This window comes from Odocoileus virginianus, chromosome 7 (assembly GCF_023699985.2).
Source record: "Odocoileus virginianus isolate 20LAN1187 ecotype Illinois chromosome 7, Ovbor_1.2, whole genome shotgun sequence".
NCBI classification, from domain to species: Eukaryota; Metazoa; Chordata; class Mammalia; order Artiodactyla; family Cervidae; genus Odocoileus; species Odocoileus virginianus.
The window spans coordinates 74,032,366-74,057,923 of NC_069680.1; the positions used below are offsets into that span (position 1 = coordinate 74,032,366).

At 52.2% G+C, this 25,558-nt stretch overlaps 1 protein-coding gene across 2 annotated transcripts in view; it reads right to left on the minus strand.

Annotated features, from left to right (window-relative positions):
* The window catches only part of GRID1 (glutamate ionotropic receptor delta type subunit 1), a 665,624-nt gene that overhangs the window by 522,546 nt on the left and 117,520 nt on the right, over positions 1–25,558 (minus strand). For both annotated transcript variants that reach the window (XM_020915026.2, XM_070470959.1), the window contains exon 3: positions 430–714. In XM_020915026.2, the coding sequence (XP_020770685.2) occupies positions 430–714 (285 nt within the window). The remainder of the gene's footprint in view (positions 1–429; positions 715–25,558) is intronic.

Genomic DNA, 25,558 nt, shown 5'->3' on the forward strand with positions numbered 1-25,558 from the left:
TGGGGAGGCTGGGAGAGCATCCAGCGAGAGGGGGACACTTTGCAGAGGAGGCTTCCGGGAGGACCCATGCTGGCCGGCCTCCATCACTGCTGCCTGTGTACAGCCTTTCGGATCTCTGCCAGCAGTTTATTAATATTTTATTGAAAACTCAAAGATGATTCAAACTTCAGCTGTCATGATAAGGTGTTGTTGCTAGGCAACTTTAGTGCCTGTCTACAGATCTGTTTTCAGATCTCATCCCCTACTCACGAAGCTCAAGGTTGGGTCCTACCACTCAGACACCCACTCGGTTCAGACCACCAACCGCCGTCCACACCCAGCCCTCTCCAAAGGGCTCAACCTCCACGAGCGAAGGGCCAGCTCGCAGGTCTCCCAGTGTCTGGTGGTGCCCCCACCAGAGCCCCAGAGCAGCCCCGGCCCCCAACTCACCATACTCGCTGTCGTAGAACATGACAAACTTCTGCCAGCGCAGCTCTGTCACCAGCCTGAGCATGACGTCATTGAGGCGCACCGGCGGTCTGGAGGCCAGTGTGTAGGCCTCGCCATCGGGGCTGGGGTTCAGATGGCAGGCGGTGCGTGGAGAGCCCCCTGGGTTACGCTGGACAAAGAGATGTGGGATGTGCATCGCGTCTGTGAGGGACTGCAGGGCGTTGGCAGACGCACAGCCGGTGGACGTGACCAAGGCCAAAATCCCCTGGGTCATGAGGTCACAGGCTGGAAAGAGAGGGGAGAGAGAGGAAGGGGTCAGCATGGGGGTGATGCTGCCCTGGCTTCAATTTGCACAGCTCACACTGGGAAGCTCATTCCTGGGGTTCCAAGAAACACCATCTCCCTCCAGGGACCAAGAACACTGTCAGGCCAGCCCAGAAGCTCTCACAGGCACAGTCTGTGATGCCCTAGTGATGCTGCCAACTAGGTACTCTTGTGTCCAGTCGACAGATGAGAAAACAGAGGTCAAGAGAGGCAAAATCATTCATCCTAGGCTACTCAAGCAGCGAGAGTAGAACAGGGCTCCTACCCACATCTGCCTGAGACACTCAGCCATGCTACTATATTAGCCATCCGGTTTCCCACTTGGGCTGTGAGCCTCTTAAGAGCCATGAGCTCATTTTGTTGATCCTTGTATCCCCAAGGCCAAGCCACAGGCCAAGAATGTACTGTATACTCTACAATTGTTGGCTGAACTGAGCTGATTGGGGCTGAAGGGAATGAATTTCATTGGAAAGCCAGGGAGACACTTAGCCCCGAAGACCCAGATTGTAGGCAACGAATCCCAGAAGCCCTCAGTCTCCTGGCCAAGTCCACTTGATTCATACCATAAAAATACTGGGTCAAACCCCCAGGGAGTATTGGTTCCAGAAGACCAGGATTATTTAAAAGCCACTTGACAATAACAAAGGTAGAGGCTCCCGCAGCTGGGGCACTGACAGCAGGTAAGCAGGAGGAACACGATCAGGTGTCAGCTGCCATTTCTAGGGTGGGGACACTTAGGGATCACCTTCTGAAGTCATCTAGTCACCATGAGTTCCAGTAACCCCTTTTAGCCACACTCTTAACACCTTTTTGGAACATCAGACCAATTAATAGAATGATGCACCTCCCAACATCGCAACCCACTGCACCAGTTTTGAAGCAAACATTTATTAATAATGCTTTATGTGACGGCAGGAATGTGGGAAAGCAGATGCAGTTTCAAAACACAGCCTGTGAATGTCAGCAGGCCATCTGCTGCAGACGGCAGACTTTTGAACAACTTTGACAATGCCGTTCTTTCGGTTGAGAGCACTTGGGTTTATGTAATGCCTCAGACCAGACTGGGAGAAGGAGATGAAGACCAAGGAGAGGAACCCCAAGGAGCAAGGCAGAGGGAGGCTGGGAAGCTGTGGGAAGAGGAAGACACTCCCAAGCTTTCCAACACCAAAGGCCAGCGGTTCCCCACGCAGGGACAATCACCTTGCACATTCATGGGCTTCAGCAGGAGGACAATTTGACTGCCCACAGCTCTTCCTGTGGAACCCTCAGCCTTCAACACAAGGCAGAAAGAGGGGGTGGTTAAATGAGAGATTCTAGAAAAAAAAAATGAGAGATTCTCTGCAGTTCCTACTGAAGATCACACAGCCACCTAAATGCTCTGGACCCTCGCATTCAGGCTCCACATGGCCAAGCTCACTCCTGAGTTGTAATCCAATCCTGCCATGCTTCTGTTTAAAGCCCTTGTTGGCTCCCAAGAGCCTTGAGCAGGGAGTCAAACTCCTTAGGGCAGTCTTGCAGGCTCCGCGGTGCCTGCAGCCTCAGGTTTCTCCTACCGCCCTGGCCCACCGTCCACCTTTCATTGTCCCCTGTAACCCATCACACTTCCTTTTGCCTTCTGAACCCTGACATCACTCTTGCTTCAAGACTCAGACTCTACACCCCCAGACTGGCTAGGGACCCTTTGTCATGCGCTTCATTTGCATCCCACACTTCCCCTCTCACAACACTGAACTTTGTCTCTCTCTGCCACTTGACCTCAGGTTCCAGGGGAACAAAGGTCACGCCCTTCTGCTCACCATCCTCATCCAGGGTCACAATGTGTCTGCCGGCACACAGCAGTCAGTAAAAACTCATACAATAATACCATAATCCTTGACATTTTCATGCCCTCTGGTCAATAATTTCACTTTGGGCATCTACCCAAACTATAATATAAAAATAACTTTAGGAAATTCCCTGGCGGTCCAGTGGTTAAGACTTTGCTTTCCAATACAGAGGGTGCAGGTTCAATCCCTGGCCAGCGAACTAAGATCCCACATGCCACAGGGCCAAAAAAAAAAAAACATAAAGCAGAAGTAATACATAACAGACCCAATAAAGACTTTAAAAATGGTCCACATCAAAAAAAATATCTTAAAAAAAAAATGGCTTTAGATCCAAAAACATTCAGAGGATACTTATCCAGATTCTTGATATACTGCCAACGATCTAAAAGATGCAAATAGGTGAGCGACACAAAAGTGTTCCACTTGTTGAAAGCATACCCAACCTTTAAAACTTAAAGGTTTTAAAACTATTTATGAAGATACTACAGTAACATGGGAAAGTACCTGTCATTAAAAAGTTATGTGAAAGTCATGCAAAATTGTATGTATTTTATGATATCAATCAAATAAAACTTACATGCATGAAAGAAAGACCAGAGGAAATATTGCAAAACGTTCAAAGTGACTGCACTTTAGGTGAAGCTTCAACGTGGTTTTCCTTTTTTTCTATATTTTGCCAAAATTTCATGTTGTGAACAGATAATTCTTTTACAAAAGGAAAATAATCCTTCAGTAATGGATAAGTAAGAAGCTCCAGGAGGAGGGACTATTTTGTGAGAATTTTCTCTGTGCTGAATACTCCGTCGTCGAGTCCTCTCTATATGTGAGTTCACATTATTCTCATGACATCCCGGTACAGCAGGCATCACTGTGTCTATTTTCCAGATAACAAGTTGTGAAGCCGCACTATTGATAAGGGCCGGACTGAGACGCCTTCCTGTCTAAAAATGCTTCTGCGGGGTGACTGTGACAAAACCAGAGCATGACATTTTATACTCGCCAGGATGACAACAATTTCTACAATTAGGTAAAAAGCATGCTTATGAAAAAGACAAGAGAAAACACTAAAAGCCGAAGTCTGTGATGATAAATGGATTTTTCTTTCTTCTCTTATACATATTCTCTTTAATGCCAATAACACTGCATTGAAACCTCTTAGAAGTAATCTTGCAAAATTCACCAAATATTACCAGGGTGGAAAGTTGCCCAGGAACTCAAGTCTTTGGTCCTACCCAGGACACCCACTGCACCATCACTGGGTCTCAGCTCTCTGTCGTGCACCCCCACCCGGCCCCCTCTCAGGTCACTGCCTGACTTCTGATGGCAGGCGCCCCTGCCCGCCCCAACCGGTGCCTGTTCCACACGTACTGTGTCATTAAGTCACTGAACCCCCCTGAGGCTCAGCTTCTCCATCTGAGCCCACATCCTGTGCTCCCACGTGGATGGACTTGTTCCTTTCCTCCTATGTGTTTCATGCACACACTCAGCACACCCTCGAAGCACAAAGCCCTGCAATGAGCACCGAGGCCAGGGTGAAAACAGGACACACACAGGCCCCATCTGAGGAGCTTAGGATCTACCAGGGAGCTGGACCTCACAATTCAGCCTGGGAGGAAGGAGAAGGGAAGGTCCCTGGGACCCAGAGGAGGGTGAACTCATATGGGGTTAGCATCAGAGCCTCAAAAGAAGAAAAGGATTTAGAGCAGGAGAGACGAGGGGAGCAGGGTGAGTGAGGGGTGCAGTATGACACAGACACAGGAGCTGGGTGGCAGGAACATGCTCAGGGAACAGGTTCCATGCCCCAGTCCCAGTGGCAGCCACAGACACCAGCTTCTTGGCTGGGCCTGGGCTCCCCAGGGCAGCAGAAGGAGCACTGGAATCTCACAAAGTTCTGCTTTGGGCTCCTGCAGTCGGGAGCTGTGTGACCACGGGCATGCCTCCTTCCCGAACCCCTGTTGTCTATTAATTCAGGATACAAATCACAGCAGAGCTATGGGAGTTCTGACTTATAATGTGGACCACAGTGCCAGCCCCATGCTGGGCCCAAGAAAGATGCTAAACACATGTCAGTCTCCTGCCCCTCTCCTTGAGCATCCCTACCTCTCTATTAATATCCCCACCCAAATCATGACCAGGAGCCCAAGAAATAGGAGTTTACAACAGAGAATGACCTCATTCCTGCTGCTGACTAGCTCTCCCCTCGAAGGTGGGCACCCTGACCCACCCCAGTACAGCTACCTGCAATAGCACTGAAATCCCTCAAGGCCCCCACCTCCTCCATGAACAGGGTGGGTAATTAAGGGTGCAAGCCTCTCCTGGGCGCTAATGGAGAGGCCTAATACAAGTCAATTTCTAATCTGCTGTGAATGGCCTGCTAATTGGGGCTCTGTTGAAATGATGGTTATTTAGAGGCTCCTAACATAAAAATAATAAGATCAAAATACATCAGATCAAAGCTACACCAGCTATTAGCGCCCACAAGGTTATGGAATGTCCTCATTCCTAGGACAGGGCATCACACAATTCACACCCCGCTTGGGGAGAGAGACACTGAAGCCCAGTGCCACGTCCTTGGCCCTGTCATATCCATGCTGTGGGACTTTGAGTGAGGGAGGGGCTGACCCTCTCTTGGCCTCTGAGCCTCTGTTTTTTTCTGTCAAAGAAAAATGATGGCATCCACTTCACAGAGCTGTTGTGCACAATCTCTGAAAGGCCTTTGTCTGTGAAGAGCCATTTGGCACCGGCTGGTGCATGGTAGGAGTGGAGAAGTCACTCTGTCTCCACCTTAGAGGTGTTTTGCAGCTCGCTAGAAGATAACAGCCTTTGTTATAATTCTTTGCCTGCAATAGCATATGGTCATAAAGCTGATCTCCCTCTTGATAATAACAATGCAGGCTTGATGGACTGATAAGAGCTCCCCAAGAATGGCTCATCAGCTGGGGAAGTAAGTAGTAAAGATGAATGTAATGAGGAGCTTCGAGTCCCCTTAAGCTGAGCTCGGTGGCCTAGGAGAACAGAGGTCTCTGGGACAAATGACGGATTCCCAGAAATCGAGACGAAGCAGGCCGTTCAAACTCAGGGTTGGATCTAGACAAGAGGATCCAGGGGCTCAGCCAGCCTTCCCAGACAGCCCCACCATTACATCCCTGCCAGCTTCCCCAGAGGTGCCAGCATCCTGCTGACTCATGATTCTCCAGACACAGAACTCTCAGGGTCGGATGCACCAGGCGTAGCACAGGCCCCTCCACAGGGCAAGCAGGATCTCCCTCCTTCTTATCCCAGAGGAGCTTTCTCATCCCCTGGTGAGAAAACTGAAGCACAGACAGGGCTGATCACTTGACTAGGGTCATACAGCTAGAGAGTGAATGGCAACAAGAACATCAGAAGCAGATCACCAGGTACCTCTACAGTCAGTCCCTGGAAGAGATGGTGGCTAGCAGACGACAAAACCCAGGCTTCCATGACTGACTCTACCGGCCCTTCCCTGGGTGGAAACTCCTGGGGCAGTTGCACTCTCAGCACAGGCCCCAGAGAAGGAGGCAGCAAACAAGAACAAGGCCTCCTTCTGCTACAGGCAAATGCCTGGCTCATCAAGTTACTCGGGGCCTTAAGTGGGCACTGGAGATAAGAGAGGTGCCCCTGACCACTACTGATTCACACCGAGCCTTCTCCATCCCCATGGAAACTCCTGGAAAATTCTCAGGCCAAGACTGGGAGAAGCAATACCCCAGGAGGCTTGTGCTGGAAGAGATACACAACTGCTGGTGCTGACGCCTGATAGTGACGCTAGCCACAGCCACTCCAGCCCTCTTCTCCACCACGTGCCCTGAATGCATGGTGCCCCAGGCACATGCACACCTGCTCCTCCTGGAAGATGTGGCGTGGTCTCCAAGTAGAGGAGACCCACCTTGCGGCATGGGCTTCTCTGAGGCTGCAAAGCCTCCCCATCCCATGGGCTAACTGGCCTCTGGGTAGCCCTTTAAAAAAGGACAGGACTTCTCCTGATAGACAAGGCAAGAAAGGGCACTCTGCCTGCGTGGAAGCAGCCTGGTAGAGGCACCCTCACATCAGAGGGGGCCTGGCAAGGCTCTGTTGATAACAGCAGGCAACCGAAGGGAGGGCCAGGCTGTGGGCAGCCCTGGGCTCAGCTCAGCTCTGCCCTCCAGAAATAATGATCTCTCTCTGACCAGGCCCAGCAGGCCAGTCCCCAGCCATCCAGCACCTCTGCCTGTCCCACAACCTGGGCTCCAGTTATCAACTCACTACTTCAATCATTCACAGCCAGGAGCACACACCCTCCCCTGAGCCACCCTCATTATCTGTGCCCTTCCTTTCCTCCTTTTCAGCTGGCACAGTCTTTATTAATATTTGAATTCTGGTGGCTAATGCTTTAAATTAAGGTCGCGTTTATAAATACTTTATGGTCAATGAATAATTGACCAAATTTAGTATTGTCATAACTCATAGTAAATTATTGATCCGTGAAGAATAAATATTTTTCATGTTTTATTAAGACATTTAAAAGGTAAACAAAACCATGGAATAGGGTGGGGGAAAACAGGTGGCAGCACCATACCAAGGAGAGCGCCAGAGCTTAAGCCCAGTGGGGCCTTGACCCCATCGCCACTCACCATCGACAGGCCCCCAAAGGGGAGGGTCACCCGGGCCCCTCAACCCCCCTGAGCACAGGACAGACTTGACAAGCATCTTGTCCTGCCAACCTTTTGCTTAAGTAACTATCCTACCACCATCCTCCTGCTTTCACTCCTGACTCCTTGCTCTGTCCATCTTTCATTATGGTCCCTCTGCTGCAAACTCCCTCTCTCTGCTCTCTCTCCTAATGCAGGATGGCTGGTGAAATCCTAATCCAGGGTCAGCCATGGTGGGCCCACCTGCCCACCCACTTCTCCATGTCTGTGAGAGTCAGAGAGACCACACACCCAGCAAAGTGGGAACCCAAAGTGGGAAAGCAAGGTCACCAACCTCAACAGGGCTCCACACCCACCATATTCACTTACACCCTCTCCACCACCTGCCTTGGTCGTTCTCCTCAAACCTTCCAGGATTCTCCCCCAAATTCAACTAATGACCTTGCTTCACTCTTCATAGATTAAAAACAGTAGCCAGCATCATAAGGAACGCATCCTACTTATCACCAGATCTACACACCTGTCCGTGTTTGTGCTAAAAGCTGAGGAAGGAACCTTCTCCCATCTGAGGCTGGTCCCTCCTTATGAGCTCTGTTTACTCCCACCACTAGCCTTCTCTGAGATCCAGACCCGGACCCATCACTATGTCTTCTCTGTGGAATCATCATTATATTAATATATCTGATGCAACCCTTGGAAAGTTATACCTCGGTTCTGTGGACAGTTCCTGTTATCACTCCAGCCCAAAGCCCTCACTGGGCTCTTGACACCCAGCTAAGGGGGTCTCCCCCCGTGAGTCCACTGGCAACTCACACTTGGTATGTCAACAATGAGCTCTCTAGGGTGTGATCCCGCCCCTCCCGGTTGCTCCATCTCAGTAAAGGGGTGCCCCCAGCCACCCACTTGCTCTTGGGCCTTCTCTCTCCCTGACCCTCTGCACCCAAGCCTTTACCAAGTCCTGATTGTCTTATCTTCAAAATACATCTTGGGTCTGTTGACTTTCCTCCCTCTTCACTGTCATCACCTTGCTCTAAACCACTATCACCTCCCCACTGGACCTCCACACACCCAACCTCCCCCAGATCCACATGCCATCCACTCTGCACACCACAGTGGACTGGCCCTCTGAAACAATGGCCAGACAGTGCTGTCCCTACTTAAATGTATCAGCTTCCAACTGCTCTTAAAACCAAGTCCACAACACCAACAGGATCCTGTGCCATCCACACCCACGCCCTGTATTCCAGGTGCCGGTTTTCACACAGTAACTCAGATTTTGCCCACTTGTGGGTCCCCTCACATACACCCACCTTGGACTGCAACGCTCCTTTCAGTTCTGTCTGGCCATCTCTTTTCATCCTGTATTTTTGGGGGTAACTGTGATTCCCTCAAGAGAACTTTCCATGACCCAAATCCTCTCTCATGGTACTCTTCCTTCAGACCGCCCACTGATGTCTGCAATTGTGGACTGGTTCATGTGGCCGCTGTCAGTCAGCCCATTCTCTGAGCCACAAGCCTGTGGCATAAACACCTGCGCATTGCTCATCCTCCTAGTCTCTGGCCCAGTGCCCAGCATGGCCTAACAGAGCAACAAACTATTTAATACTCTCAACAACTCATAAGATCGGCACTATGGGTGTCCATATTTCACGGGTGAGGCAGAACTTTCAAACTTGGCAAAGTCCCCAGATGCTCAGGTCCTCCCCAGAGTAGAGCTACAGCCTACAGTCTGGAGAAAGGGAGTTTCTTAAAGCCAACCCTCCACTCTAAGGCAGGTTTCACCAAGAGCGTAGAGGGGGCCAGGGGACAGTGAGGAGGAGGTTGGCTGAACCTGAGGCCTGGCCTAGGCAGCAGCATCTGGGCAGGGGCCGCTCCTGGAGCCTCTCCAGGCTGGCAGCTCCTATGGCCCTCTGGCTTCATGGTCAGCCTAGCCCAAGGAAGCAAACAGGAGCAAGGCCAAAGGGTCCCACTGGGTGTTGGACTGGAGCCTGGGGTGGGTGTGCAGCTGGGGCAGGCAGGATGCATGGAACCAACCAGGAGGGGAGGTTAGGGGAGGGCCAGCGGTGCCATGCCTATCTCTGGGGCCCTATCCTATGCCAATTAACGAATCAAACTGATTCCCTGCTCCCGCAGATGCAAAACACAGGGAACACTGGGTGGGATCATGCTGGCTTATTTATAGCTCTCCGGCTCCTCGTTAATGACTTTTACTGCTCCGCCAATGGAACACCAGGCTCCCGGACTGGGATTCACCGGAAGCCTCCACCATGGAAGTTAAATCAGGACAGCGATGAGCCCTGGGAGACCTGGAGAACCTAGAAAGCAGCCGAGCACTGGGCTGGCGGTGTGTGTGTTGTCGGGGGGGTTGGGGGAGGGGGATGCGATTTCTGCAGCATCTTTGTTCCAAGCCCAGACATCTCTTCCTGGTCTCCCCTCATCCTCCATCTGTGCTTTCACTTACTCATTTCTTCACCCCAAATCCTCTAATCATCACTGTGTTGGCCCCTGAGCCAGGAGACATAGAAAGCCATGAAATGCGGTCCCCTTTCTTGGGAACCTTAGAAATTCAGCATAAAGTCAAATAATACATACTCAACAGAAGTGTGCTAGATGGAAGGAAAACGAATGATTAATTTTGCCTAGCAAGGAGATGTCAGGGAAGAGTTCCATAGAGAAAGAGGCATTTGGAATGGGTCTAAGGGGATGAGTAGGAGTTTGAAAGGCATAGTAGGGGCCAGGCACCATGTGGGCCCATCCAACTAATCACTGAGCCCCATAGCTTCCCAGGGAAGTGGGTTCTGCTACCCCGTTCTAGACAGGAAGCACAGGAGCAGAGACTCGAGGTCAGGGTGTTGCCTGAAGCCACAGGGGAGCCTGGATTGTAACCCTGAGCTGTCTCTGACTGCAAAGTTAAGCACGTGAGCTCAGGAGGCAGGCAGGACCACTGCTATAGCTGTGTGCTCTCAAGCAATCACTTAACCTCTCCCAGACACATTTCCTCACCTATAAAAGGGCTAAGAACAGTCCCCACCTCTAGGGCTCTCATAAGGATTAAATGAGCACAGTGAGCCAGAGGTCACATTTGCATGTACATGGACAGGCCAAACCACGGGGCCTGCCCTGAGCTCTCCCCAGGTCCTCAGGCTGCCCAAGGCCAGTTCCATGCCTGCCCTTCCCTCCTTCTGCATGTGCCAAGGCCATCCAGACACCAGGCCCCAGCCTGGCACTCCTTCCGAGGCCTACTGGCCCTCTCAAATGGGGAACTGAGGCTCCATGGGGCTTCTGATTCTCCCTTTGCATCCCAACCTGTGTCTGACTTTCTCGAGCTCTCTCTGGCTATCTCTCTTATCCTGTTTCCCACTTTCTAAGTCTCAGCTCTCTGTCAGAAAGATAGAGAACATGTTGTATGTGAATCTCATTCTATAGTTCAGGCCACCAGCCTATACCCTCTCTGCCTGTAGGACTAACCACCCAAAAGGGACTGAGCCCCCACATTTATGCCTTGGCACCTACTCTCCATCCATTGAAAGCCGACCCATGGATGCTCACCTGTCAGGCCCTCAGCTCTCCACACCAGGGGATTAGTGAGGCAAGAGCAAGTGTCACCTCTGAGCCCAGGCCCCTCTCAGGAAAATGGGGAGGCATAGCAACATCCTCATGCTGCCAAGCTCTAGTTCCAAGCTCCAGCTCCAAGACCTCATGCTAAGCCTGCCAGCACGCTTCCAGAAGGCAGCCTCTGTGCTCCCAGGTACAAAGCAGGAGTCCCTGAGGCCAGGTTATGTCATGCTCAAATCACTGCACCTGCATTCCCCTGCTAGAAATTCACATCGTTGTCACCTCCTCATCGTTCCAGACCAAACGCTTCTTCCTCTCCAGGGGTCTCCTTCACCCAATCAGAACAGCACAAGCCTTGCCCCTGCTGTCTCCCTATCATATACATGATTACAGCTCAGTGTCACTGTTTGTTTTGGGGGGTCTCTGTCACCTCTGGAATGAGCCCTGTAACACCTCTCTGTCCCGAGCACCCAGCTGGGGATGGATGGAGATGTCTCAGGGGAGCAGGCAAGAAGCCAATGCTGCATGAACACAATGCTGGCCCTGACCTGCCGCCATCAATGGGGAAGTCCCATGGCTGCTCTCACCAAGAAAACCTTAAGGCCATATTTTGTCACCATCCTATGGGGCTGTCTCTATGGTAAGGACCCACCGGGACCCCACACACACCTCAGCTCCCCTCCAACAGTCTGGGCAGGTCAGGCCTCGGTGAATCCAGCCCTCTGTGTCACTCCCTGGCCAGTCACCTGGTGGGACCCATGCTGAAGCCCCCCCGAATGGCAGAGACAGCCACTCTCCAGGGTAGGGTGTCACTGCTGAACCCCAAGCTTCTGGGCTCTCCTGGCCCAGAGGAGGCCCCAGTACATCCTGTCGCCTCCCCGGGTTGCATGACTGGAGAGACACACCCAGGCTCCAGATGTGAGCCTTGAGCTCAACACTGCCAACTGCCAGATGTCCCTCAAATGCTTGACCCTCTTCCAGGGCTGCCCCTCCACAGTTCAGCCGCTTCCTCACTTTGCCCTGCCTAGCTGCCAACCCCCCTTGGCTATCACCAGCCTCCATGCTTTGCAGCCAAACCCAGGAAGATTAGCAGTGAGGGGCAGCCCCCTCACACCTTCCTCACTCCTCAGACACGACTCCTCCACAGCCCTCAATAAATGGCACCCGGGGTGAGGACAGGAGGCAGGATGCTGGGCAACACCAGGGAGATGGTGGAGCTGGTTACACCACCCGGGTCCTGCCACGTTCTTCATGTCCTTGCCGTGGTCTTTGTGTCGGGAAGTCCAAACAGGCGGCGGTCCACACTTTCTGTTCCAAACCCACAGCAGACTGTGAACACAATGGTCGAGGGGAAGAGGCCCCACGGATTCCTGATATGTCTCTTATACATGAACTACTCTCCATCCTGCCCTCTGATACTCTCCCAAGAGGCAGCAATCTAGAAACCCAAGCCACGTCCTGTCACCTTGCATCCAGGAGCCTGAGCTGGACACTTGTCAGATGTTAGTGTCTAATCTTTTTTTAATGGGAGGAGGGCAGGGAGGGATGGGTCACAGCAACCACATTACACAGAAGACATGAGAAGAAAGCTCTGGCACAAAATATATCTTGAATCAATTCTAAGATGCTAATTCCGCCCTCTTGGGAAGTCCGTTCATTCACTTATCAGGCACTTAGCACCCTCCTTTAACCTGAAGCCCACATTAGTGCAGAGGACATCCAGGGACACAGAGGACATCCAGGGACACACTGTCCAGCCCTCTGGGGCTAAAACAGAAAGAAACGAATCACGATTTCCATCTCAGAGAGATGAATGGTGCATCTGTGAGAGGACAGGTTCTGGCGCTGAACTGTCTTGACTCTGCTCTTCTTACAGTTACATGTGGCTTGGGCAAGGTACACCCTCTCTAGACCCCGCATTAAAAAATGGAATTACAACACTGATTTCAAATATGATCAGTGCATCTAACCAAGCAAACCAGACAAAGACAACAGCAAAACACAGTGCCTACCTAGTGGGACACTAAGGAAAATCAAATGAGTCTGAACCCAAGAAGCCCCTTGGCCACCACCACCAAGTCCAGTTCACTGACCATCTTATTGCATGAGGAGTCAGCTAAGACCAGAGGGGGAAGTGGCCCAGCTGGGTTCAAACCCAAATCAGGGTCAGTGGAGCGAGGCCTGGGCTGCTGGTTAGTGCTGGGCATGCCCAAGGCCAGCCTCGGCCCACCTGTGCACACGCCCAGCAGAGTGCCAGCTGCAGCTCTACTGGTGAGGCGTGGAGGGGAGGGGAGCCAACACCCAGCCTGGGTGCCTGCCAGAGCCGACAGCTGCTTTGTTCCTTCACCCCAAGGCCCTGCACGCCCTTGAGTTCTAACAGCTCCTCATTACCCTAAAAGCCGGCACGACAATACCCAGCCTCTAAAATTGCAGAGACAGAGCCACTTTTAGAGAATGAGACTAAAGGAGGCAGCTGCCCCTGCTCCCAGTGGCCATGAGCTGAGGATCTTTCAAGAACAGAGAAGGGGATGGTGAGGGTGCTGGCCTGGCCCCCAGAGGCAGCCTTCCCAGCTGGACCAGCCCTGCAACCCAAAATAAAAGCAAAACCCTCAGAACATAGGCTATGGTTTGTGTGACCCTGCCATTCAGGCCAGCTCTGCTGATCGTAGTCCAGAGGACATCTCACTCCTGAGATATGCACGGGAGAGCCCAGCTGGTGCAGGGACATCACCCACCCCAGCTCCCAGGTGCTCCAAAGCAGACGCGGAGAGAGAAACCAGAAATCTCCTGGAGCCAGCAGGGATGAGAAGGGATCTTTGCCAGTGATAATGAAAATTTTCACAGTAGCAGATGCTTGCAGAAAATTAAAAAAACAATACAACCAATTTCACAAACCAGAGAGGAACTTAAGAGAAACGTGGTCGGAGGGCTCTATGTTCCCATTGCTACCTTTCTAGCCACAAGAACACTAGAAAGGAGCCAGGTCCTCCCCACCAGGTAATCAAATTGCCCCCGAGAGCCCACCCCAAATCTCTCCAAGCACCTACTATGTGCCCAGCTGGGGCCCATGCTGGGAACACAAAGATGATGCAGATCTGGCCCCAGGTCCCAGAAACGTCATCTGGAGGGGGACCCGGAATAGGGACCAGATGTGGCTCAGTGTCCACGGAAGGATGGCAGGCAGAAGGAGTGTGGGTAGGTGGTCATGTGGCCTGGAATGCAAAGGGTTTCACAAAGGACAGAGCTAAAAATGCTGGGCCAAAACATGGATAAAGGGGGATCAAGAGAAAACGGGCAACCAGGTTAGTGGCCTGGCAAGAGCCAAGGCCCACACATAGCTTTTGTGTGTGTGCATTTGTTTTAATTGGATGATAATTACCTTACAATACTGTGATGGTTTTTGCCATATATTAACATGAACCAGCGATAGGCAGATCTGCCAGGAATTGGCCACTCATGCTGGCAATGAGGGGAACATGAGGAGGTAGGTTCACCATGGAGGTCTTGCCTGCTCTGCTGAGGGGCTCTGTTTTTATCGCTTGAGCACCAGGGAGACCTGGAGGGTCCTGAGCACAGGCAAGGCCTGCCTTTGGAAAAGCGGCCAGGGTGAGAACACAGCAAGAGACAGGAGGCCTAAGTTGACCCCTCCTGCTCCTCGTCCTGGCAGGACCTGGGTCAAGGGGTGCAGGGGAGGAGGCAGAGAGGACAGTCAAGGCCATTGAAGGTCAGGGGACAGAGTCAGCTTGAAGCACCGAGTTGGGGGGCAAACAGAGGGGCTGACCTAGGAGCCCAGGCCCACCCCAGAGCCAGCAGGACTGAGGGAGGGCACCCATGACCTAGCAGCATGCACTTCCCTTACAAGCCATCATCCACAGGCCTAGCAAGACATATGCCCCCCTTCAGAAGGGACAGTTCAGGTTTGGTGACATGAGGTCTCTTGCTAGGTCTGATCCACCCCTGGGAAATGAGCATGAATTAGAAAACTCAGGCCTTCTGAGAGGCACCTCAAGCCTGGGCTGAGGGCGCAAGGGACAGGACAGGACAAGAGCCAGTGCCTCCCAGCTCTTCGGGGAGTGAGGCCAGCCTTTCAGCCTTCGGGCAGCATCCGAGGAGACCCTGCAGGCTTCAGAGAGCTTGGAGAGGCCTGAGTGCCAGGGAAGAAGCTGGTAGAGGAGAGAAGATGAGGGTTAAAGGAAATGCAGTGTCCCCACCCAGCTCTGCCCTCACGGAAACCCCACGGAGGCCCTGCGTGTTGCAGGCCAGGGTAAGTCTGGGGCACGGCCACTCTGGCAGACCTGGTAGCCAGTAGGCAGGGCTTCCTTGGGGGGACAAAAGGCCTCTGAAGGATGCACCCTAGGAGAGGCAGCCTAGGCACATAGGGCATCAGAGCCAAGGGGGACCTGACGTTCAAGGACCTGTCACTGGAATTGATCACGTCCAAGACCCTGATGGTGTAACCACAGACAAAGCCATGTCCCCGAACTGTCCAAGTCACTGTGAGCACAAGCAGCACATGAGCCTTTCCAGAGAGGCCAGCTTGAGGGGAGCAGGCAGCCCCTTCCTCATCGTTGGGCACCAGCAGCTGGAGACAGCAATGCCAGGTACACACATAGAACAGCACCATCACAGGTGGGGGCACCTGTGAGGCTGCCTCCTCCCCAGGGCAAGCTCATCCATGCTCAGGCTCCCTATGTGAGTTCCCGGTTGCCAGGAGAGGAGCCTGGGGACCCAAGTTCCCATGCAGCCGGCCTGCTTCTAAGGGCTGCATGTGCATCAAACCTGGGGCGTGGGGGGAGGGCTCGGAGAATAAATTAGAAACACCCCTCCCCTATACATGCAAAGAAACCAGCACTGCATGTTGCTATTGTGGTCTGCACTCCCCAGGGCATTTTATCACTGTGAAAGAGGCTCCCTGTGGATGGTTAGACCTAGAAGGCGTGGCAGGTTACAGTAGGTTGAAGTGGTGCCCAGGTCCAGCCCTGATCCAGGTGAGGAAGACTGCACCCCATCTCTCCTCTGCCCAGAGACCTTCCCTGTGGAAGGCAAGGGGGCAGGAAGACACAGCCAGCAGTGCCCACACCAGAAGGGAACAGGGAAGCTGTGGGCTGGGGGCCTGGTCCCTCTGAATGCCCCAGCCAGCAAGCACGCATGCACACCACTCTGCAGAGAGGAGATCCCCTGGCGGCTGCCCAAGCCACACTCCAAGCCACTGAGCAGGGATTTGGCAGGGATGACTCCAGGGAGTTCTGGAGGTATCTGAACTCCATGGCCTGACTCAGCGTTGTCTCTCCCCTGCAGGGACCGACACCTCAACCAAGGGGAGCTTGGCTCAGCCCTCTGGGCAAGAGCACTCCCTCCCATAGGCCCATATGTGTGGGCAGTGCCCCTGAGTCTGCTTTCCAAGATGTAGCTGAGGTGGCATGGGCAGTAAGCGATAATCACATAAGCTGGGTCTCATCACAGAGACACAGTAACGCTGCGGCCAAAACAGACCGAGGGACAGACCCAACTTACTGAGCAAACTGTTTTGCATGGCAGCTTCTTCCTTATCTTACTGGATCAGCCTGACAATTCTGAGGTAAGATCAATGATCCCATTTTTCAGATGAAAAACCTGAGGCTCAGAGAGGGAAGTCATTTGCCCAAAGTCACAGAGCAAGCAGACAAGGGAGTCTGAGTTCAAATTCAAGTAAGTCTAACTTAACAGAGCCTGCTATTTCCATTCTCCCAAGAGACACAGGTGAAGGCCAAGGACCAGTGGGTGAAGGGCATGGATCAGAGTGAACACCGAGCACCAGCAGGCAACAGACAGATGTTCAAAATCACATGGTAAAAGCAAAGAAGGAAGACATTCCCGCTCTTATCCCACGCACGTGTTCCCACTAACTGGGCTGTATTCCTCACCTTCCAACCTCCTACTGAACTCCCAGAACTCCCACCCTCTCAGGCATCCCCCCGCCCAACACTCCCAACATACAGAGGTTCACAGGTCTATTTCCTTCATCTATTTAAACCATGAGAGCATCTGGCTGAGCAAGCCTCAATGAGAGCATCCCAGCAACTATCTGGGCAAAGCCTTACAGAGAAGGGCCTCTCTCCCGGCCCTGGACCACTCCTCCTCCTTCCCAGAGAGCTGCTCACAGCTGCTCCCACACAGTTAACCAAAGACAATCTCTAACCTCAGTCTAGGGTGGACCAGGGTGCATCTCTCTAGAGGGAGATGCAAGGTGGGGGCGTGCGGGGAGGGGGGGTATGGCGGGGCAGCACAGGGATGCTGCAGCCCACTGGCTGTGGTCAGACCCATGCCACCCTGCCCCACTGCCCTGCCCTGGCCCTTCCAGCATGGTTGCCTCTGCTCTGACAGGGCCTCATGGAGACTGGGCATGATGGGATGTGAAAGTATAGTCACTCAGTCGAGTCCGACTCCCTGTGACCCCACGGACTGTAGCCTGCCAGGCTCCTCTGTCCATGGAACAGACACAGCCTATTCCCAAAGACCCCACTCCCAGGCGGCACCTCCATCATGCTCCAGGGGCTCTGACCATCCTGAGGAGGTAAATGCTAACATCTTTAGTGCACTCAGGGGTCACTCCCTGGACACAGCCACCCAGGCCAGAGCACTGGCCAGTGCCACACCACCACCCAAGCTCCATGTGCCCTCCTCTTCTTGCTTCAAAGCTCAACTCAAGAGCTTCCACCTCCAGGAAGCCTCCTGGAACCCTCCCTGCCCCCAACACCCCAGCTCAGCTCAGCCTGGCACTTGTCACTCTGAATGATCACCTTCTGTCTCTGCCACCAAACGGTGAGCTGTTGGAAGTCTGGGACCATGTCAAGGCCACTCCAAGTCCAAGGTGCAGCTGCCCAGGGAAAGTTTATTGAAGGAGTGAGTGAAACTGTTGAGTTAGATCAAGCCAAGGTGCTGAGGGCTCATTTCTCGTAGAAGGTATTGATTTTGCCCTACAGAACTGTGGCTTGAGTTTCCACCTGAGAACCCAGGTGTGAAGATGGAGGGGAGGGAAGAAGGAAGGATATGCCATTTCCAGCCTCTCCCACAGGCCAGGGGTGAGCTGAACTGCCCAGTGACTCGACCAGGGCCCTGGTGCATCACAGAACTGAGATGAAGCACCACTTGCTGTCTCTATCCATCCTCTGCACTTTTCCAGTCAGGGTACCAGTGGAGGCAGCCACCCAGAGCAGCACAACTCTTTCACCTTAAACGGTTGGCTTCTCAAGTGGTTTGTGAAAGGATATAACACCAGAAGCACTACTCCAGGCTGAGAATTACGAATATTTATAGTGTTTAAGCATAATTGCATTCAGATGAGGACTATATATTGCTCACTGCAATTCACAATCTCCCTAGAGCACATTATTTTGCAGGGAATGAGGACTGATGCTGGAAGTCAGCCTGGAGACAGTGAGGTCTGGAGGCACCTTACAAGGTACTGGTGTCCTGACTTAGGGGTCCCACACCTCTTTGAGGAGGAACCTTTTTCAAAGTTCAGGACTGGTCCCTACCTGATGGAGTTGTTCTACCAGCACCCACCAGCTGAGAGCATTCATCCTGAGCCTTCAGCAAGTAAACTTGCAAGTGGTTATACCAACCACAGCAACATGGTGGTCATGTGTGTGTGAGGGTCAGGCTGGGAGCGCTCATGCAGCCTCTAGAACTGGGACCCCCGGGGATCCACTCCATGAGGCTTTGGAATTCCATAGGTCTAGTTCCTATCTTCAAACTCCCACACAACTGCACTCATCTCACATGCTAGCAAAGTAATGCTCAAAATTCTCCAAGCCAGGCTTCAAAAGTACATGAACCGTGAACTTCCAGATTTAGAAAAGGCAGAGAAACCAGAGATCAAATTGCCAACATCCATTGTATCATCAAAAAACCAAGAGAGTCCCAGAAAAACACCTACTTCTGCTTTATTGACTACACCAAAGCCTTTGACTGTGTGGATCACAACAAACGGTGGAAAATTCTTAAAGAGATGGGAATACCAGACCACCTGACTTGCCTCTTGAGAAATCCATATGCAGGTCAGGAAGCAACAGTTAGAACTGGACATGAAACAACACACTGATTCCATATCAGGAAAGGAGTATGTCAGGCTGTATATTGTCACCCTCTTATTTAACTTATAAGCAGAGTACATCATGCAAAATGCCGGCCTGGATGAAGCACAAACTGGAATCAAGATTGCCGGGAGAAATACCAATAATCTCAGATACACAGATGACACCACCCTTATGGCAGAAAGTGAAAAACTAAAGAGCCTCTTGATGAAAGTGAAAGAGGAGAGTGAAAAAGTTGGCTTAAAACTCAACATTCAGAAAACTAAGATCATGGCATCTGGTCCCATCAAGTCATGGCAAATAGATGGGGAAACAATGGAAACAGTGACAGACTTTATTTTGAGGGGCTCCAAAATCACTGCAGATGGTGACTGCAGCCATGAAATTAAAAGACGCTTGCTCCTTGGAAGAAAAGCTACAACCAACCTAGACAGCATATTAAAAACCAGAGACATTACTTTGCCAACAAAGGTCCATCTAGTCAAAGCTATGGTTTTTCCAGTAGTCATGTATGGATGTGAGAGTTGGACTATAAAGAAAGCTGAGCGCCAAAGAATTGATGCTTTTGAACTGTGGTGTTGGAGAAGACTCTTGAGAGTCCCTTGGACTGCAAGGAGATCAAACCAGTCAATCCCAAAGGAAATTAATCCTGAATATTCATTGGAAGGACTGATGCTGAAGCTGAAACTCCAATACTGTGGCCACCTGATGGGAAGAACTGACTTCTTGAAAGAGACCCTGATGCTGGAGAAGATTGAAGGTGGGAGGGGAAGGGGACAACAGAGGATGAGATGGTTGGATGGCATCACTGACTCGATGGACATGAGTTTGAGTAAGCTCTGGGAGTTGGTGATGGACAGGGAAGACTGGCGTGCTGCAGTCCATGGGGTCACAAAGAGTCAGACACGACTGAGCAACTGAACTGAACTGAACTGAGGCCTAGTTCCTGTAGTGAAGAATCCACCTGCAATGCAGGAGACCCGGTTCAATCCCTGAGTTGGGAAGATCCCCTGAAGAAGGGATAGGCTACCCGCCCCAGTATTCTTGGACTTCCCTGGTGGCTCAGGTGGTAAAGAATCCACCCACAAGGCAGGAGACCTGGGTTCGATCCCTGGGTTGGGAAGATCCCCTGGAGGAGTGCTTGGCTACCCACTCCAGTATTCTTGCCTGGAGAATCCCCTTGGACAGAGAAGCCTAGAGGGCTGCAGTCCATGGGGTCGCAGAGTCAGACATGACTGAGTGACTAAGCACACAGGTCTAGTTCAGTTAACAGCTGCCAGATGAAGGTGTCAAGACCTGGAGATGGGTAGGTGTGCTGATGGGGCACAGGGCAAAGACATGGAGAGAAGAGGGTGAGGATGAAAGGCTCCCATCACAAGCATCCCAGAAGATGCACAGCCAAACACCCAGAAAGAGGGGACTGGTCTGCTCCTACCCACCTGTCCTTGGCCACCAGACACACACACACAAACACACAAACACACCATACAAACAACATACGACACTCACCACACACACCCATTCTGTACATATACACCAAGGACCACACACACACAGGGCACAGACCTCACACCACAAACACACAGAAGCACACCACATACCAAACGCACAACACACTGACCACACACACACACACATACACACACACACACACTCACTCTCACTCCTATCTAGAGCTATTGGAAAAGCCACCTTCCTGAGCTGACACTCCCTGCAGCGGTGCACAGAGCCCAGCCAGCACAGCCTCCCGCCCTCTGTGTCCCCAGAGGAGTAGAAGCCACCCCGGCAGGTGGCCCGAGGCCCAGACCAGCCTCCCCTCTCCTGCCCTCCACAAGCAGCTCAGAGAGAAGCCCCAGCAGAGAAGTGGCAGGACCTCACCTCCCACACAGCCCCTCACGCAGACACAGTCCCTCCCAGAGCTCCCCAGCTTACAGCATTAATTAGGAAACTGAGAAGCCAAAGGTGGCCTGAAGACAAGCGCAGAGAAGCACCAGGCTCGGCCCCACCATCATCTCAGATTTGCTGTGTGTGTCCCACCTGCCCAGGCTTCAGGGCCCCAAGTCCCTTCTCGGCACCATCCCACCTGGAGCAGGAGCCACCAGGATTGTTCATGCAGCTCATGGAAAGAGCCCAAGACGCACATAAAACTGCCAGGAAAAAGGAGAGGGGTCCTCCAAGGGTGTATCTCCCCTGGGCCTGGGTGCAGCCACAGCAGGGCCCTCTGCCAGTTGGGATGAGGCCTGGGACAGACTGCAGGGAAAGGAGAGGTTGAGGGAAGGTGCAGTTAGGATAAAGAGGACAGTGGCAGCTGAAGCCACCCCATCCACTCCATGAGGCCCTTTTTCTGGGGTGGAGGATGGGCACTGGGTACCTATGGGAGCCCACAAGCCCTGCATTAAAGCTCTGGGGGCCACCCTAAGGATTCCTGCAGAGCCAGATGGACAGTAGCAGAGCCCGCTGCCTTCAAGGAAAATAGAAAGGAGACCCCAAGAGGCAGGGAGCTCTCTTGGTCCTGCTTTCTTCTTCCTGCCTCCAGCCTTGCCTCTGAGGCACACTGTTCACCCAAGCCATCTGAAAACCCTCCCCTGCTTAAAACCTTTAAAGATTCCCATTCCTATGGGACCTGCCCCTAGAAGGTCTGGCCCAACACCCTATGAGCTGAGCCTCACCCAGCTCTCCACTCCATTCCCCATCTGCCCCACCCTTCACACTACATCACATGCATGACCTCGCCTTCTGCTGCCCTTCTTCCTGCCTCTGAGCCCTTGTCCATGCCAGCTCTCTGCCGAGACAGCTAGTCCCACCCATGAATTCCCTGCTTGGTCCCCAGGACACAGCTCTAGACACACCACCACAGTGGTGGTGCTCTATCTCCATCACTAGACTGTGAGCCAGGATCCTGGGGCCCAGCATGGTACCTGACACATGGTAGATCAACAATGAACACAGAGGGAATGAGTTACTGCATAATGACAACAGCAGGGTGGACGGATGGGAGGATGGATGAATGGATGGAGGAATGGGCAGATGGGGGGCGGGATGAGTGGGTGAATGAGTAATACATGGGTAGATGGGTAAATAGGTGGGTGGGTAGGTGGATGGGTGGATTGGTGAGTAGAAGTGAAGGGAAATACAGATAACCAGGGCAAGGCTGACCTTGCTCTGGCCTTGGCCCCCCGCCATCACTCCACACTGCCAGAGCACAAAGGCACTTAGAAGGATTAAGCCTCCTTGATACAATTGGAATGGCTGGAAATAGCTCGGTGCAGCCTGCAGCCGCTGCCTCCCAACAATCATCCCCAATCAACACCCACCTGTCCGTGCTGCCAGTTAATTCCACCTGACACCCTGGCTGGGGAACTCAGAGCCGCCAGGTGTCAGCCCCAAATGAGGGTTCGCAGGGGCTGGGCCCGCTCAGCCAAGGCCAAAGCAAAGTCACCCTCCTGGGTCCCCAGTGTCCAGGAGGGACAACATGAGCTCATGCCCATGAGCTACAGGTAGAGAAAAGCTTGGAGATCGTAGAAGACCATGCACCTCCAAGGGAGCTGGGTCAATCTCAGGAAACAGACATATGGGTCCCCTCCTGCCCACAGCTACTCTCCTAGACTGTTCAAGACTCTCAAGAGTTGGCACCAGGAGGAAGGACTTTTAAGGGCTTCATGCATAAGAATAAGCAGTCTCTTCAACACCAAAAACTGACAGTGGCATCTTAGTCATTATTCGAGGCAGTGAAGAAGAGGGTACATTCCCTCCAGATCCTCCACATGCCCAAGGGTACCTCCAAACAAGGGTGGACTACATGGAGGCAACTGGCAACCCAGTGGTGAGAGGCTATTCTGGCCCAGATGGAGGCTCTCTGTTCTACAAATCAAGACTATTTGAAGCTCAGAAAGAGTGTCCATGTGATTTCTTCTGGGCTTTCTACTTTGTGACCCCCTCCTTCCCAGCCCCCTGCTTCCTCAGTTTCTCCACCCATATACTTTTCATGCCTCCATGATACCCCCAGGCACTCAGTTCCAGCCAGTGTATGGGGCCAACATGGCCTGTGCCCCGCCTCCTGGGGAAGAAAAGAGCCCCCCAAAAAACACCAAGCACTATGGAAGAGTGTAGAATTCAGAGTGTAGAATTCATGGGAACCAGGCTGCCCTCTTCCAGAAGCCACTCGGGTTACAAGATATACAACGAAGAGGCAGCAGATAGAGCTCATATAGCTTCATCTGATCAACTCTGAGTCACCATCAGCAACAAGCCCAAAGCACAGAAATAGGCATTCCCTACTATCTCCACACCTGAAATACCATTCTCGGAACAACCTCCCCTTTCAGAGTTTTGTACTTTTGCATGCCCTGTTCCTCCATCTGCAGAACTCTTCCCTGGCTACTATAAACTCCTACTCATACCTGAAGAATTTGCTCAACTGTTACCTCCTTCAGGAAGTCTTCCCTGATTTCTCCCAGGTCCCTCCTCCATGTTCCCAGAGTGGCCGCCCGCTCTGGTCTGTGAGTTCCTCCACACAGGGTCATATCCAAGCCATCTATTCATCCCCCTCCGACAGCTGGCAGGAAAGAGCCCTGGCAGATGGGTCCCTTCCACAGATAGTATGTGAATGATGTGCTGTCACCTCTGCCCTGCAGTATGGACAGTGATGGGCCCCAGGTGGCCCTGTAACTGTCCAAGCTGCCACTTCAGGTTCCCTGAGACTTTGCTGAGCACTGGGCTCTTTCCAGGTCTCTAAACACAACTCTGGCCTCAGCAAACCTAGAAACCTGCAGTGATGGCTAGGGAGAGAAGAAACACTGCCTGCCTAGCCAGGCTTTCCAGAAGGGGCCTGTGATGCACACTCTGCAAATGGCAGGAGACATGCATGTCAGAAAATTGTCCACGATCAATTTCAAATTCCAAATGGACATGGTTGGTTTGCTGAAGTCCCTGCTAATTTGCCTGAATATCTGAAGAGAGTGTCTCCCAGGAGGGTGGCAAAGAATCCAAAGCTGGTTCCTGGGAGGTCAGGACACACTTTTGACCTCTCTCACCACCTCCAAGTACTCAGGGCACAGCCTTTCAGGGACCGCTCATTCTGTACCAGGATAGAGGCTCCGGCTCCATGGCTTCTGAATCAGCACCTCACCTGTAACCCAATTCCAGCTTCACTGTGAGAAGCTCTGTGCCCTGAGCCAGGAACAGGCCACGCCTATGCAGGCACAGGATCCTATTATTCAAGCACCATCTCACACCACAGGTGCCCCCCGAGGGATCATCTGCCAGGTAGGGGCCCAAGAAATGTCACACCCAGAGTTTTATAAGAAGAGCACAATTGGGACACAGTGTCTCTAAGGGCCTCAGTTTTCCCACTTGACAAATGGGAAGAAAGTCTGCTCTCAGGGGAAGTAGCAGAGGGTGAGCAGCTACTGGAAACCATCCATGAGATCACGTGACATCTGATGCTGAGCTGGTAACCTGTTCTGTGCCTACCCACTGCGTGTGTAGATCCAGTGTCTTCATTTACTCCTCAGCCAAAGCCCTCCACAGTAACCTGAATATGCCAGTCTCTCTCCCCAAGAAAGCAGGCAGTCCAAGCCCTCTCTCCCCAAGAAAGCAGGCAGTCCAAGCCCTCTGTTACCACGATTCCCCATGGCAGACCTACAGAACATACTCACCAAGTGCTCATGGGGTAGGCGATGGAGTGAGGCTGGGTCCCCTACTGCCAACCCTCCCATATATCTGCACTGACATTTCTTCTCCCTCCCCAGGACTGGCCTTCCCTATCCTCTCTGCATTTGGGGATTAGAGAGGGGAAGAAGAGATAGAAAGGGGGCTCTTGGAACCCCTGAATCCTAGCTCCCCTATGCTGTGAAAATGCAGCAATTAGGAAGCCAAGAAGGGTCCCAGAGTAACAGGGCAGCCATGTTAATGAAGCCAAGAGAAAAAGAAAGCTGAGCAGCTCAAGGGCTTGCAGGATGCAATGAGGGTTCTCTAGCCAGCACTCCCTGGGCATCTCTATGAGCCTCAGTTTTCCAGTCTCTATAATGGGGACAAAGGTAATGTGAAAATTCAGTGATGTTTCATGAGCCCAGGGCCTGGGCAGTGGCAGGCAGGGTCAAGGCAGGACACAGTCCAGCTTCCTCCCCCGTTTCATGTCTTGTCCACCCCAGAAAGTACCACCACCACCACCCTGACAAATCCGGCCAGCCTCCAAAGGACAGAGACACTGAGAAGCAGTTGGAATAAGGGGAGGGAGAAAGTTTAGAAAAGAGACGTAGAAAACACTATAGTACAAAAGCCCATTTTTAAGTTTTTCTCTAAGAATAGGGAATGCTTAGCAGGGTTCAGAGTGAGGCTTCCTTTTCAGGGTACTAACAATTTGTATTTTTTCACTATCTGTCTTCTCCGCAATCCACTGCAGGGAGGGGAAGTCTATAAATATTTTTTTTAAGAAACGACTGAATTTTGATGAACTCAGCTAAGTGAGTGTTTTGCATATGAATGGAAACTGATTAGCCCAACACTCTTCCACAGCAGAGTGGCCCGCAACTCCAAGCTTTCCAGAGAGTTAAAAAGTTGAAGCGGCCACATTTATGTGGCTCCTCTAATAAAAAAATCATGCAGCATTTATTATTAATACTTGGCTCTGATAAATATCCTCATCTAAAATTCTTCACTTGCAGGAACCCTTCAGTATAATTTCTCAGGGTAACCAGAG